The sequence below is a fragment of the Dipodomys spectabilis genome, unplaced genomic scaffold, assembly GCF_019054845.1.
Source record: "Dipodomys spectabilis isolate Male_0828 unplaced genomic scaffold, ASM1905484v1 ptg000136l, whole genome shotgun sequence".
Lineage (NCBI taxonomy): Eukaryota > Metazoa > Chordata > Mammalia > Rodentia > Heteromyidae > Dipodomys > Dipodomys spectabilis.
Genome location: NW_024870813.1, coordinates 4446630 through 4463358, shown reverse-complemented (window position 1 = coordinate 4463358; position 16729 = coordinate 4446630). Strand labels below are relative to the sequence as shown.

Below are 16729 nucleotides of genomic sequence, written 5' to 3'. Positions count from 1 at the left end.
TACCCTAGTCTGAGAAAACTCACTTCCAATGACAGGTCAATGTGAAGCTCTGAAGACTAGAACTTTACCCCAAATTAGTGGGTGGAGAAGGGCTCAACCAAGCCAACTTTTAAAATCCTCATGGATTTTTTTTAAAAATCGAGATTCTCCCTAAGAGCACATCCCATTTCTGCTTCCCTATCTGCCTAGTCTTGCTCTTTATTTTCCTACATTTTTGCAAGTGTTGATACCAAAATTATCCCCTTCATCCAAGTCCTATGGGCTATCTCTTTTCACAGAGTGTTTTCTCAGGAACTTAACCCATGACGCTACAAATAGTGTCAGCCAATCAGCATGAGATAGCTCCTCCTATTCCTATTAAATATATCTCTTTTTTAATGGGCTTGGCCAGAAAAATCTTGTACTCAATGGACTATGGGTTTCAATGCTGACTTTGTGGTCAGGTCACATTCCAGATGCCCTGCATACAATCTTGTACACAATCTTGTTTTCCTGAGCGCAACTGTTCTCATAAAAAAGTCAACAGTAATGACAGTAATACAATCAGTTGCTTGTCTCTCCTCATCCATTTGCAATGGGGAGAAAAACCTTTTGCAATGGGGAGAATATAGCCTTGTGCTTAGGAAAAATAGAAGAACAGGAGACATGAAGGCATGAAGGATAGAGAAAAGCAAAGGCATAAAAGTCATTTCTACTGGAACATTATTGTGTCAGGATTTGCATAGGAGGAAGGTAAATTATGAAAGGCTCCAGGAAATAGAGTTAAATATATTAAGGGGGATTATTTCTGTTAAAATTTGTATTTTCTGAACTTTGAATTATGAGATCGCCAAAGAGACAGTGTCTATTTATTTAATTCGTAGGAAGATAATTGAGTTCTTGCTCAGTGCCAAGTGTCTCCTTTTATTGCTTGGTGATAATTTATGTGACATCTCCTAATTTCCTGTTGGCTTCAAGACTGAATCCCAGATAAGAGTTGTGGTTCATATGATAAACTTACTTTTAATAAGAGGGTATAGATTAACTGTTAGGAGGTAGATAGATTATTAAAACTGGATTAGACAACTAAGTATGTTGGAGATAAAAACCCTCCAATAATTGAAAAGATAAGAAGTAATACACAAACAGTTACATCACACTGGTGCCGTAAATCCAAAGGAGGAACTAGAGATTCATCATCTCCAAATCCTCTGGAAAATCCTGGGGACTTGTGAGATGCAATTACTATGATCTTTTCCTTTATCTTGGGCCCAGTGTTCTAATTCCTCTTCAGTATCTTTCCTCTAGACTGAACAGGCAACATGATGAAGAGGAAGAGATGAATGCATTCATGGTCCTCTCTCATTAAGCGGCTGTGGCATCTGTGGAACATGGCACCAGTGAGCTCCAGGCCTAGGAGAGGAAACTGAGAGACATTTAAGGAAATGCTAGGACAGCAACACTGGTAGATGGCAGAGCCGGAATTCAAATTCCAATCCTTTGAGAACAGAGCCCGTGTTCTGAGGAGGAAACTGCTTCCCTGACATGTTCCATGGATGGCTCAGATGGCTCTAACCTTGATAGTGAATGGAAGGAATGGAGGGCCTGTGTAAGGATGATTGTATAGAATTGTTTTGGAGGCTACTGTGTCCTCGACTGATAAATAATTGCTTTGAAAGTCCTGGGGGAAAAGCAGCTAACCAGGCTCTTGTTTGTTCTACCCTTCTGAAATATGCATGGAATGACCCAAGCCTAGTCACTCACCAGGTGCATGTGGGATTACCTGGAGTCCAAACACAAACAAACAAGCCAAAAACGAACAACAATCTCAGCTTCCCCACTGAAAAGCTGAGGGAGAGTTTATATATGCTTGTGGCTTGATACTTCTGCAGGGCCATTCTGAATATAGAAAAGGTAGACAGATTGTTCAGCTCTGGTGTGGAGTGAGTATGTGACTCTAAAGTGATTTAACTTTTTGTTTCTTAATTTACTCATCTATTGAGTGGGTGTGATGGATGATCTCCTGACATAGAACTATTGGAAAGAATTAATGAGTTAGTACACATCAAATGGCATATGGTATTATATTATGTGATCATTATCTCTTTAAAGGGGTAACTACTTTATACATCTATTTAAATTCTAAAATTAAAAAAATAAGGTAGAATAAAAAAAGGTAACTATGTTTGGCCAAGAGCCTGATGACTCATGCCTATAATCCTAATTACTCAAGAGATAGAAATTAAGGGGATCATGGTTCAATGCCAATGTTGAACATTTCACAAGACTCACTCTATCTGCATGGAAAAAGCTGAGTGTAATTCATACCTGCCATTCCAGCTATGTGGGAAGAATAAACAGGACAGTTCTGGCCAGCCCAGGAACAAAGTTCAAGAGATTCTATTGCAACCAGGAGCTGGGTATTATGTGCCTGTCATGCCATGTATATGGAAGGCTGAGATCAAAAGGATTGTGGTTCCAGGCCTGTGTGGGCAAAAAAGCTTGCAAGATTTTATCTCAGCAGAAAATACTACTGCAATGGCATATATGCTTGCTATCCTAGCTACACAGGACGCATAAAGAAGGTGCTACCATCCAGCTCCAGCAAACAGCAAGATTCCATCTAAAAAGAAAATTCAGAGCTTCTGTATGTGCTATGCATATTTCAATTGTAAAAGACATAAATGCACCTTTACAAATATGTTATATATGCCTCCCAGACCGAAGCTTCTTTTAGTCATTTCTTTTAGTCACTTCTCCATTTTTCCACAGCATGTCTAACTCTTTGTAGCTGAGTACTTAGAACCCAGAGCCTCTTGCATTCGTGGAGGTCAAGAAGATGATTGATTCTTGGCTGCCTTTGTAGCACCATTGACTATGAACCTATGGATCATCTTAAACAATTATCAGGACTCTTCAAGTTCAAAGTGTTTCTTGATGTGGTTGGAAATGACAGAAGGACTTTCTTTGCTTAACTGAGTATATCTAGCTTTAGCGAATGGCAGAGATAGACTCTGGGGATGAATGAACCTCAAGAATTAAAAATACAGTAAAATGTACACCGATACTTATGCACACATTCATTTCTGCAGGAAGCAAGCTAAACAAATCCAAGAGCAGCTGAAAGAGTCACAGAATGGTAAAAACTACAGTCTCAAAGTATCCAGCACCATGTCAAAGTCAGAGAGCTTGGTGAAGAGCCACGTCCAGCTGCAAAATGTGAGTCGCATGCCTCCACATCTCCGGTAGCCGAGCTTAGAGCAGGATTAAAGGGTGGTGGGGGTGGGGAGAAAGCCTGGGATTAGACCTGTATATGTATTATATTATGCTATATATTATATATTGTATATATATATATATATATATATATATATATATATGGGCTTAAATCATGTTGCAGTTTATTGTGTGCATGTGTCTATGCAATATTTGTACACATGGTTAGATATATACATATGTGTGTACACATGTATGTGTGGGTGTGTGTGGGTGTTGGATGAAAATGAGAAAAGTTAGGTCTCTGTTTCTGATTATAATCTGTCATATGAATTAACTTCTGATAACAATATAAGCTTTAGGGTTTTTGGACCCATCAATTTTTTTGAAAGAAGGGCCTGGGGACAAGACCGGCCTAGGGTCTGCAATGGAAGCAAGAAGCTTCCCTAGCCAGCACCCTATCTGACAAGCTAGCTGTTCCTTCCTGTCTTGTCATTAAACCCTTATAATCAAAACCATTGGTGATGAGCTGGGAACGTGGCTTAGAGGTAGATGCTTGCCTAACATGCATGAGGCCCTGAGTTCGATTCTTCAGTGCCATATAAACATAAAAAGCCAGAAGTAGTACTTTGGCTTAAGTGGTTGAGTGTTAGCCTTGAGCCAAAGAAACTCAGTGACAGTGCTCAGGTCCTGAGTTCAAGCCTCAGGACCAGCAAAAAACAAAAAACAAAACCTTTGGTGAGGTTATGCATGCCATGAGAATACACTATGCCCTGTCACTGGAGTCTCTGTGTCGGCCAAACTCTGGAGTCACTGACTGCTTTAACTTTCATGCCATGATTATGTATTTTGCCTATATTGATCATGGAATAAACAAGTATCTCTTTAAAAATTATTATATTTTATATTTTATTTGGTGCCATTTGTTGGGCTTAGATTCAGGGCTTTGGTACTGTCTCTGAGCTTTTTTGCTGAAGGCTAACGTTCTGCCACTTGAGTCACACCTTGCCTTCTGCTTTCTTTTGGTGGTTAACTGGAGATAAGAGTCTCATGGATTTTCCTGCCTGAGATGGCTTAGAATAGCAACCCTCAGATCTCAGCTTCCTGAGTAGCTGGGATTACAGGCATGAGCCACTGGAGCCCAGCAAAAGAACAACCATAACAAAAACTGTTTGAATCTTTTATTTTGAAACAAATTCTTCCTGCTATATGGGATCTATAGTATTTCTTAGTATTAAGAAATTACAGCCCCCAGCAGAATTCCAAGCAGAATTTGCACTGAAATGCTGAGCAATGTAGCAGAGGCTGGAGGAGGGGAAGCAATGTGGGGAGGGGGTTGTGGGACACCTGGGGGCTGCCTTAGATCATGGCCAGTCTCCAGCTATGGGTCTCTCTTTTCTTTCTGTTTAGGTTTTGGTGGCACTGGGTTTTGAACTCAGTGCCTTATACTTGCTAAGCAGGTACTATACTATTGGACCCCTCTACCTATCCCTTTATGTATTCCTTATAGTTGAGATAGGGTCTGACTTTATGCCCACACTTGCCTAGACTGCAATCCTCCATGTCCTTTCCTTGGTCACTGGGATAACCGCTACACCTCACTGTGCTTCCCCTGTAGCTTGTGATGACAGGCACGCGCAACAACCAATTGAGATGTAGTCACATGAACTTTAGTCCCTGGAATGGCCTCCAGTGGAAATCCTCCAGTCTCTGCCTCCCAGTTAATAACAGTTACAGGCTTGAGCCATTGCACCTGGCTCCAAATGGATTTCAAAGGGCACTAAATATTAACTGCGTTGTTAAAGGGATAAGGGCAAGAAACTAGCACACTGAGAAATGATATTTAAAAAAAAATATGAGACATTAAGAATTGTGCTTTGTTTAGGTCATTCCAAGATGTGTGTTTGAGAGGACAGATGAGAAATATTGTCCCAGAAGCAATTTTCCTAACATTAACCGTTACACAGTCCCCAGAACTGAAACTTAAAGCAAACTCTATTCCTCCTACATTCTTTATTAAAAGGTCGATCTCTTAATTCTGAGATATATTACAAAACAATAAAGACAGGAGAAGGTTCTCTGATATACACTGAAATATTCCCCTGACAGTAGCAATTCTATGCTGCCACACAAGATTGTATTTCTAGATTCTGAAGCAGGAAAGAAAGGGACAAAGGCCATGGTGTAAACCTAGCATTTGAGAATAATAGCCAATCACCCTGGACACCCTTACCCCTCCCAATGCTTAAATAGCGGGGAATTTACACATCATTTGTGATTCTAAGAAATCATTATACCCAGAAAGTTGCCATTATCATGTGCATAACAGATGTACTTAGATAGTTTAATGTGAATTCATAAATCAGAATTGTTCACCAGCGAAGTTTCCTTCAACTTTTATTCATGGTAAGGTGCGGGGATTGCTCTTTTCAGAACAAGAATGCTCTCGCTAATGATTTCTAATGAATGTAATCCCAGGACCTTCAAAATCTTGGTGATGAGGATATCTGTTCCTTAGCAACTGGTCCTATCTCAGATAAGCAAAGCTGGACCTCTGTTGAAGCAATAGAGAGAGCCTGGTAACCAGTAATATACCTTTGCAATAGGGAAGGGCATTCAATATGAACTGTGCTTATTGTTACGAGGTAGAGTTGACTGGGCCTTTCACAGAAACTCAAACAAGCAAGAGCTTGTGAAAATCTACACAGGTCTGATCATTGTCAATGCCTTTAGGCTCCTATATCTACAGTCTGGCAGTTACTAGCCAGCGTTAAGGTAAGAATTCAGTTCTCTCACTGAGACTGGGGCACAGGGACTATCTTTTCTGATGGTTGCATTTCAAAGGAATGGCAAGACCTTGTGAGGTATAGGAGATGTATATTCATCCTCTCCTTTTTTTTTTTAGAAAATGTTTTAGAGAGTCAAGTCAAGGACCTACCATGAGGTATTGGTTAGAAGAAATTTTTTAATAAGTTTTTGTATTGTGAAAATACCATACAGAGGGGTACAATGACATGAGCAAGGTAATGTGTACATTTCTTATCAAGCATTGTTGCCTCCTCCTTTGTTTTTCCCCTACCATCCCTGCCCTCCCATCTCCACAACCACACTCCCCCTAACCTAAATTGTAAAGTTCGTTTTTCAACATAGCGTCTTGTACATCTCATTGTTACCATGGGTCCACCTGTATCTCTATTTAAATAATTTGGTTTTTTCCCTTCTCCTCTCCAAATTATACCAATATCAAATACAGTGAAAACAGGAGTTATACTGTGGCGGAGGGACATACAAAGCAAAAAAAACCAAAACGATCACCTTATAAAATGTTCCATTTGATAGGAAATGGAAAGACTTAGAAAAAATTATATTAAGTGAAGTAATCGAGGCCCAAAGAAACACAGGTCCCATGGTTTCCCTTATTTGCAATAACTAGTATATGTCTGAGACAAGCAGAAAAGGTCAGATAAGGTGATGTTAGGGGAAATTAACCCCAAGATAAGGACACAAGTGGTTTTTTCTTTCTTGCTATTGTTTCTAACGTATTGATAAGGTGATTGTTTTTCTGGTTAGAAGAAATTTTAAGAGCATTTTTGGCAGCTTGAAGTTTCAAGCAGGTACTTAGAAGGGGCTAGAGGTCTTTCTTGGAAATCAGCCAGTCCAGAGCTATTGGTATCTAAGTTTGTGTTTGCTCCAGTCACTTACTGAGAAACAGGAGTAAGGGATGAAAGCTTTCATGTTGAGAGATTGTAGGAGTGTGAGTATGTGTGTGTGAGTGTGTGTGTGTGTACACTTCTATATTGGGACTTGAACTCAAGGCCCTGCAGATTCCCAAAGCTTTGGCTCTTTAACTGGAAATCAGAATCTCCTGGGCATTTCTGCTGGGGATAGCTTTGAGCCTCAGTCCTTAGTCTCCTGGGTAGCTAGTATTACAGGCATGAGCCCCTAGTACCTAGCGTGGTCATAATTTTTATGTTCCAAAGATGAGGCATGGTTGAAACAAGTTAGATCAAAAGAGTCCTCATCTCTCACTACATCTTCACAGAGTGGTGCTGCAGCCGGAATAGGTGCATTGTAGTGTCCCCTTCCTTTTCATCTAACATAAGATTAACACCACTAAAACACTTCCACCTGCTCTAGGATTGCCACTAACTCACGTGGGAAGATCACTTCATTGTCATTTAAGTGAGCCACTCCAGTTTTCTTACCCCATCCTGACAGATGTTCACTAAGGTTCTTTTGTAATCTTTACTGCAATCCATAATACTAAAATAAAATTCCATTTGTAGGTTCTCCCAGATCTCATTTGAAGAGAATTATTAGAAATGGAATTTCAAGAAAGAAGTTTGGGCTGGGAATGTAGCTTATTGGTAAAGTGCTTGAACAGCATGCATGAGTTCAATTCCTCAGTACCACATAAACAGAAAAAGCTGGAAATGGCGCTGTGGCTCAAGGGGGAGAGTGCTAGCCTTGGGCAAATGAAGCTTAGGGACATTGCCCAGACCTTGCTATAAAGCCCTAGAACTAGCAAAAGATCAAAGAAAGAAAGAAAACCAAGAAGGACTTTCAATATTCAAATATGCTAGCTCCTTTTCCCTTCCCCCTACTATTCTCTCCAGCCCAGCTGGCCCTACTATTTTGCGCATTGTCAAAAGACAATAAGGGTCTCAACTATGTCGTTTCCAGAGGCCTCAAGAGAAGGTATGAGTATAGAGTGTCTTTTTATTCATAGTATCGTTGGATAAGAAGAAATATAGAAGAAAAAACGATATTTTACTCCTAAGTTTCCCACTAGGCCCTATAACAAAAAGCAGATTAATAAAAGAAGACACAGATGTTGTATTAACAAGTACATCACGCATGAAACACATGGAATACCCAGAAATGTATTTCTGTAAGGGTAACTGAGAATTTAGGCTTAAATACCATTTCAAAATAAAGGTAAAAGGTGTTGGGACTTCTGTTTCAGGTAGGAGAGCAAGAAAATTATTTAATACAAAAGTTGTTGGTGTGGTCTGTCATGACAGACTTAATTTCTTCTCTGTCACTAGGTGCTGTCCTCCTTTTCAGACAAGTCAAAAGATATATTTTTGCAAACCCAAATTTTTTTTACAAATGGAAAATTTCTGCCCTGTTTGTAGAGCTTTTCCTGGATTAGCCTGTTCCCCATGGCCTTTAGCTCAACATTATCTGTATGCCCTATCTTGGGATAGCATATCCTGGCATTTCACTACACATAAGCCATCGCGTCATTGAAATGTGCTGTAAATTGCTAACACCACACATTCATTAGAGAAAATGGCTAAGCAAAAAATAAGAGTCCAGGGAGACAATACATATGAAGGAAGGTGTTTCCAGGACTTGTAAGAGGAGAGCAAATTGCATAGAAGAGGTATGTGTACAAAGCTATGACTTTCACACATTACTGGCTTGGGCTCAGGTGTTCACTGAGCTGGCCCCATTGACTAGATAGAGATGAACAAATTGCTTCCCCAAGGCACATGTCAGTTTCAGCTCAAAGGCAATGTGGGTCACCGGCAGTCCTCTTCTATCTTTATCACCATTTCCTTTGCTAATTTAATAGGAGAAAATAGCATTCTTTGAAATTTGCATTTCTTTATTTGATAGTGAAGTATTATCTCTGTCCACATATTTCTCGTCAAATTTCCTCTTTGGTGAATTACATGCTGATACCCTTTGCTCACAATTTTATTACAGGAAGCAAATAGCAATTTGACTGCAATTTTCTATGCTTTAAGTTTTTGAGAGAAAACAGTGATGGCGAATAGATATTAATCATCCACTAAAAAGGAACAGAAAAACTTAACATTTGCTTTCCTCCAAAGCTATTCTTAAAAGCTATAAGGAGAAGCATGCATTGTTCAGTGCATTTGAAGGCCCTAACACACAGGTAGTCTGAGGGAAGCAAAATGCAATCTCACTTTGTCCTAAGAATTTTGAGACGCCTATTAAAATGTAAATACATTCATGGAAAATTTGCATTGAAAGGATTTTTGCATCTTAGGTTTACTATTATTATTTTGGCAAGAACTATGAGAAAATACCAGTGTTGACAACAAAAACAATAAATAGTAAAAACTGTTCCATTTTTTTTCCTTTGCTACCATTGGATGAATTTGAGTCAGAAAAAAAAAAAGACATAATTACTACCTAACTTCCCAGCGAATGCACCAAACATGTTAAAGGAAATTTAGACCAATTAATTTGACCTTGGTTCTTTCATCCAACAAAAGAGAAGAATTCGGGCAAGTGGTGAACATAGTGAAGGCAACACAAAAGTTTATTAGAAAAGGAATATGGCTGAGAAAGATAGCATGTGTCAGAGAAGACAGCACTCAGCTCATGTCAGACATCTTGAGCCAATGTCTTTATTGCAGACATTGCCCTTGGGTAAATCAGTGAGAAGTAGTGTTCTTGGAAACTGTTTTCTGGTTGGTAGTTGTTTGTAGTGCCAAATATTTTGTTCTGGTCCTTATTTTCTCTTTCTTCTATCTTTATTCCATCGGGTTTTACTTCCTCATTCTTTTGTAGCTCTCTGCCTCCATTTCATTGTCGGGCAGGTTTTGGTTATTCCGCCAGCTGCATGTTCTATAGGCTGCCTGTTTCTTCGACTACCTTGCCATCACTATGACCTTGCAGATGGCCAGCATTGTGAAAGGTTGACAGCTCTTTTGGCCCAGCCATGGCAACGCCTGCTAAAGTTCAACCCCACAGCTAGCTAGCTTCCTTGCTTTATCTCAGGCTTCTTCCTCTGCTTTCCTCCGAGTCCTCCTTTCACTGAGTCCAGGAATCAAGGAATGAAATCCATTGGCAAGGAAGATTGGGTGTGAAGGTGTCAACCAAAATAAAACAAACAGGAAAACAACCAAAAAATGGAATTCCCACTGAGCAAGACTGGTCCTGAAAGAGGATAGTCACCTGAGGAGCTTTGTCTAAGGGATAGAGGAGTTAATTTGTATAGTTTTTGGGAATGATTAACTTCTATGATTCTTAAGGGCCACGAAGTTGACTCTGAACATGATATTTTGAGTTGCAGTGCCCTTTTCTTTCCAAATGGCAAGGGTAGTGAGGATGTCCAGAACTCTAAATGTGATGATTAGGAAATTCTGAGCCCTCAGTTTCACCACCAAGTTTCCTGCTGCTACAGGCATATATTGCCAATGCAAGGAGAGGCACACAGTATCATGGTCAGCTAGCACTCCTGAGATAGGGAAAAAAGTCCTGTCGGCTAAGCCTATCAGACAAAATCTGTCTTCGTTTTATCTTGAGGCCCAAGTTAACTATTTGAAATTCTTCACAAATTGTAGTGTTCACCAAATGAATTGTCTCCTTCTGGCATTCCCTTACATTCATTAAACATTCATGGGGAAGAGTTTTACTTTATAATCATTTAACAAGATGTGAAACACCTAGTCAAGTAAGTAACAAGATATTCTGGAAGAACTTGACACAGATAGCATACAGCGAGAGTGGATTTTCCTGGCAGGGTTTCAGAAGCATCTAGTGTCTATCTTCATTGACAAATAAATCACTTGTGACTCACAGACATGAACTATCCTCATTTATGAGAAAGTGCTGAGAACAGAATTATAATTATCAGAGCCATCACAGTATGGAAAAGTTTTTAATGAAGTGCAGGGAAAGAGATGCTTTGTTCTTTTCTGGTAAACCTAAAGGAAAAAAAAAAAAAAAGAATGTATAGTCACAAAGTAAATGGGAGGAAATTATACACATGAAACTGATTTTTAGACTTCAGGCCCAAGTCCAGGAATCTCAAGTTAGTTTCAGCCTCTTTCCTCCATATGATAAATATTGAGACATGGTGAATGGCAGAGGAAGTATCTTTTTGACATGGTAGTCAGAAGAAGTCAGGACTTCAGTACATCTTCGGTCATCTTTAGGCGTACAGACAGTGACTCAGGTTCAATAGAGAGAGTAGGGGCAGGAGATGAGAAAGGGAGACAAAAGGGGAATGAATAGACAGATAAGCATAGAGGGCAATCCAGCGGCATTAATGCTCCTCCCCTTCTTGGAGACCCTGGGAAAGCAGACAGAGTCAGGTGAAACCTATACTGCTCTTCTTCCTGAAGCTTCTAGAAAGCTGAGATCATAGCTTTATGAAGGCAAAGCCCCTGATGACACCGAAGCTGACCTGCCCAGGAGATCAGAGCACATTCCTTTGGGGTGCAGGGATGTGGCTCAAGCAGATGGAGGAGCTGACACTCAACAAATGGGCTATGAAAGACGGGGCCCTTGAAGCTACAGCGGGCTATCCATTACTGTCTTCTTACATCAAATAATGAGTGGCCCTCCTCTCTTCCCTCCTTTTCTTCCTCCACCCTGGGAAGCAGGTGGATAAGACATCAAATGGCAATGCAACCCTTCCCAGTTAGAAGTTTGGGTTGGGAGACTTATACCAACCTGTCAGTAACTGAGAGGATTTTCCTCGGTTTCCCATGGTGTCTTATTCTTACTTTCCTATAAACTCTGCTCCTGCAGCCATTTAGCCAGCCTCATCTATCTATCTATCTATCTATCTATCTATCTATCTATCTATCTATCTATCTATCTATCTATCTATCTCTATCTATCTCTATCTCTATCTATCTACCTATCTATCTGATCTAATCTATCTATTTAATTTGATGGAGACAAATAATTCATGGCCCCTAGATGGTACCCAAATGTATGTGTAGTCCCAAGTCATGGATCTAGTCTGGCTGAACATAATCTGTGTCTTTGTCCCCGAGGAGTTGTGGAAAAGTTGCCATCAGTTTATTACTAGAACAGGAAGAGGAAATAGGTGGTCACTTGAGCTTTGGACTGCTCTCTTTAAGCTGATAAGAAGAAGGTAGTGGCTGGTTAAAGGCCAGTTTTCTTTCCACACAAGGTGCTTATCTGTGAATTTTTTCTTTTCTGGAAAAGAAGATGATTGGAAAAGGACTGCAGCAGAGACTAGCTCAGATCAAAGGCACAGATAGAAATGTAGTGGCTTTTAGTTAATTTACAGAACCCAGAGAAAGCATCTGTTAGGCTGTTTCTTCTATACAGTGGTTGTGTTACCTTTTGATAAATCCAAATCAGAAAAAGATATACTTAATCCCTAATGTCCCTGACAATGGCTTCAAATGTGTTCAGGCAATTTAGGGCAGTTAAGTTGACTTCAGTCCTTGTATTGTCAAGAAAAAAATTTAGGCAAGACTTCAACACAGTGAAGGTAATAGGAAAGTTTATTAGAAAACAAACACAGCAGAGAAAGCAAGCACATGGTATAGACATGCCATAGGAAGATACCATTTCAGTTCATCTCGGGCATCTTGATCAATATTCTCCATGAGGGACACTGGCCTTCTGTTAAACAGGAAGAATTGGAGTACTTGAAGATAGTTTTCTGATTGGTGGGTCTCCTTGCTGTTTCCTATAAGATCATGACACCAAAGATCTAGAGAGTCCTATCCTGTTTCCTCATTTTTGGGGGTCCTTCTGATTTTTTTTTTATTTTTTTGTAGACCTGCCCCTATTTTATTTTTAAGCAGGTGTTGTTTTATCAGTGTATCCTGCCATCTGCAATTTCCTTCCTGCCAGCTGCAAGTTCCTTCCTGTCTACTTTCCTACTAACTCATATCACATTCTACTTTTTGTTGCAATGACTCTATTAAGAAACATAAATTTATAGATAGGGAGTCACAGCCAGTGAGAAAGAAACAGAAGATAATACTCATATGCTAAAGAATAAACAAGCTAGGCATTGGTGGCTCATGTCTGTAATCCTAGATATTCAGGAAGCTGAGATCTGAGTACTGATATACTCAAAGCCAGCCTGAGCTGTACAGTCCATGAGAGTCTGATCTCCACTTAACCAACAAAAAGCCAGAGATGTTGCTGTGGTTCAAAGTGGTAGAGTGCAAGCCTTGAGCACAAAAGCTCAGGACAGTGCCCAGGCCCTGAGTTCAAACCCCATTATAGGCACAAAAGAAAGGAAAAAAGGAAGGAAGGAAGGAAGGAAGGAAGGAGAGAGAAAGAAAGATAGAAAGAAAGAAAGAAAAGCAAGCAAGCAAGCATATGAGATGGAACTCAGCCTTAGTAACTGGCTCAGTAGCATGAATTTATTCAGCAACACTTACTGAATTTTTCTTTGTGTTGGGTACTATGGAAAGGTTCAATACAAAAGAGATTATATCCAGCTTGAGTATATGCATAAACCAGTAGCACAAATAAGTAAGTGTGCACCATTTTATAATGTACATACATCAAATTAAAATGCTGTCATAGGGTGAAAAAATAACCCCTGGGATTCATTAGTGGATCTAAATACTGCATTAAGCAGTTGGCATTTGAACTGACTTGCAAGAGGGAGTGGAAGTTCAAGGAATTACTTGCAGAGGGTATTTCATGATAACATTAATTAAAGTGAGTTTTGAATAGTTCCAATATAAAACTTGATCTCTTGTTTGAAATACCAAATTCTACTTTACTGATTCAATGTAGAGCCATGGATTCTTGTGCACATTCAAGTCTCTATTAAATAGTATCAGACTGTACCCAGTAAGGGCAAGAATATAAGGGAGGAAAATAAGCCATCATCCAAGTCACAATGATGAGTTAAACTTTTCCATAAGACATAAAACCTCTCTTGTTTTAAAGAGTTTATTAATTATTGTACATGATAGATATTAATGAAATAATCCTACAGATAAATGTAGAATTAATGCCATGTTGAGGTACTGGTACATTTCTCTGCCAGGTAAACAGTTAAGAGGTAGAAGAATGACGAGAACAGAAAAGCATCACATTTATTGAAAGTGAGGTAGAATAGTACAGACTCTCCATAGAGTGGCGTCCTGGAACGAGAAGACCATTACAGCATGCCTTCCTTCCTTCCTTCCTTCCTTTCTTCCTGCCTTCCTGCCTTCCTGCCTTCCTGCCTTCCAACTTCCTTCCAACTTCCTTCCTTTTGTGCTGGTCCTTGGGCTCAAACTCAGGGCCTGGGCACTGAGTGTTTGTGCTGGAGGCTAGTGCTCTATCACTGAGCCACAGCTCCACTTCTGGCTTTTTGGTGGCTAAGTAAAGATAAGAGTCTCACAGACTTTCCTACTCAGGCTGGCACTGAACTGAAATCCTCAAATCTCAGCCTTAAGCGTAGCTAGGAATATAGGTATGAACCACTGGCACCCAGCAGTTGTTATAGTACCACAGGGCTCCTCCATTTCTCCCATAAATGATTTTTCTTTCATGAGTCATGGGCTTTGTGCTGACTGTCTGATGGCTCATGCATGTGTGCTACCTTGGCCCTTTTTGTTGATTCCCGTGCTTCAGAAAGGGAGTACCAAGGTAAGTTCATTTGGTCATGCCTGACCAGTCAATCAACTGTACGGATGTGGATTTGATGGGTCATGCCTGATCATAAACTATTGACTTAGGATTTTTAGCAGGAACCCAGAGTATTATGGACCACATGTTTTTGGCCATGTGTTATGGCCATCATTTTGCATCTTTCATCTACCTGATAGTTCTCCTTTCTTTCTCTCAGAACTATATGACTACAGCCAATAGTCAGTGGTGCTGTCAGAGCTTATAGCCCAACTGATGGAAGAATTAGTATGACATAGGCACAGTGCCCATATAAGGTTCCCTTCACTGGGGCAGGGAAGGAAATGAATGCTTTCCATTCCTGCAGCTTGGAGGAAATCTAGTTATATTATTTTGCACTCAAGGAAATGTGCTTTAACCTTGACTGCCATTGTTAGAGCTCTCCCTGCTCTGCTGCACGGTGCAAAAATTCTGGAAAAAGCCACAGTGGACAAGTGGCTTTTAATTGCTTGTATTTGAAGTCTAGACGAAATTACTCTTGAAAGATGTCCTAAGCACTCCATTTTCTGGGCTTCTCATTCAGATGGTCAATAAAGAACACGTTGTTGAAGGTGAGCTGAGCTGGGAGCTAGGCAGAGAGAACCATAGAGTTAACATGGTTGGGAAAGGTCTTTCCTCCTGCCTTTCTCGCTGAGGTTCTAGGACAAGGTGATTAGCAACTCTGTCAAAACCGCTTTCTAACACAGACCCCACTTTGATTTAACCTTCTGACTCCCGCCAAGTACATGAGCCAGTCAGGAAAACAACAATGTCACTGTTCCACGGCCAACATAAGCCCGCCTTATTTGACGAGGCTATTGATTCCAGCACACAAGCAGCCATGTTAGGAGTACAGCCTCTTGTAGTCGGCAGCAGTGGACGGCCACTCTGTCCACTGGAAGGGGATTAACTAGGAAGAGGGCTTCCCCAGAAAATAATGCTGTTGGCCAGAATGTGAGTTTCAAAGGAACTTACTTAGACTTAAGCTAAGAAGACCAGTGAATCATGATTACATTTCCTATTTCATACTAAAGTGACTTTCTACCAAAGGGGATCTTAGTAACATGTGTACTTGTATGGCAGACATTGGTGGCTCATACCTATAAAAACTAGTTACTTAGGGGGCTGAGATACGGAGAATTGCAGTTTGAAACCAATTGGGGCAGAAAAAGCTGCAAGACTCTATCTCCAATGAACCACCAAACTGCCATACTGGAGGTATGACTCATGTGGTAGAGCACCAGCTGTGAAGAGAAAAAAGCCAATTGAGAGCAAGAGGTCCTGAATTAAAACCCTAGTACCTCAGAGCATCAAAAACAAACAAACAAACACAGACCAAAGCAAAATAAAAATCAAAATGTCAGGCACTGAGTGAAAGAAAGAATATGGCATCAATTGCCAGACGTTGGTAACAATGGGGAGAGGTAAAAAGGGAGGTTGAGTCAGGCAGTAGACCTGAGCAATGAAACTTCACTTGAAATATGGTATGACGGATGAAACTGTAGATCTTAACTTCTCTCAGGGATGGAGTTGCATAGATACAGGAAGAAGCCGTAGTAAGTGTTGTAGCATAGAACACCTATGTGCAAAGGCTATTCTTCTAGTCAGGTAAGCTCACACATTAGGAGGCTTGGTGTAGGTTAGCTGTTTGTACTTTGAGAGTGTTCAAGTGAGCTACACAAGAAACAATGTGGATGCCTTGTCTCTTAATTCTGTGTTTGTGTGTGTGTGTGTGTGTGTGTGTGTGTGTGTGTGTGTGTGTGTGTGTGTGTGCGTGCATGCTGGTCCTGGGGCTTAATAAATCTTTCAGTTACCCATGTCATTTTAACTATGTTCTATTGACCTAATGTCACATATTTGATGGCCTTCTGCTGAACACCACCAAGTGCTGTGGGTTCCTTCTGCATATAAGACACACCAAGTTAGAATGAGACAATTATCCAGTAATATTTCTTCTATCCATCATAGAATGGGGCGCACACAAGATCTGGGCACTGCTGGTACTCATTGCTGCTAGAGTGGCCTCACTTCCAGCTCCTATCAGCACACAGATCAAAGACACCCCCACTACCAGATACACTTTATTTCTGTGCAGATCACTGGTACTTGAATTCAGGACCTGGCATTTTCCCTTATCTTTTTTTGCTTAAAGTTAGCTCGCTCTCTA

At 40.3% G+C, this 16729-nt stretch overlaps 1 protein-coding gene across 7 annotated transcripts in view; it reads left to right on the top strand.

Moving 5' to 3' along the window:
* The window catches only part of Nrg3 (neuregulin 3), a 1012378-nt gene that overhangs the window by 976850 nt on the left and 18799 nt on the right, over window positions 1–16729 (top strand). For all 7 annotated transcript variants that reach the window (XM_042690311.1, XM_042690313.1, XM_042690312.1 and 4 more), the window contains exon 6: window positions 3072–3198. In XM_042690311.1, coding sequence (XP_042546245.1) covers window positions 3072–3198 — 127 coding nt within the window. The remainder of the gene's footprint in view (window positions 1–3071; window positions 3199–16729) is intronic.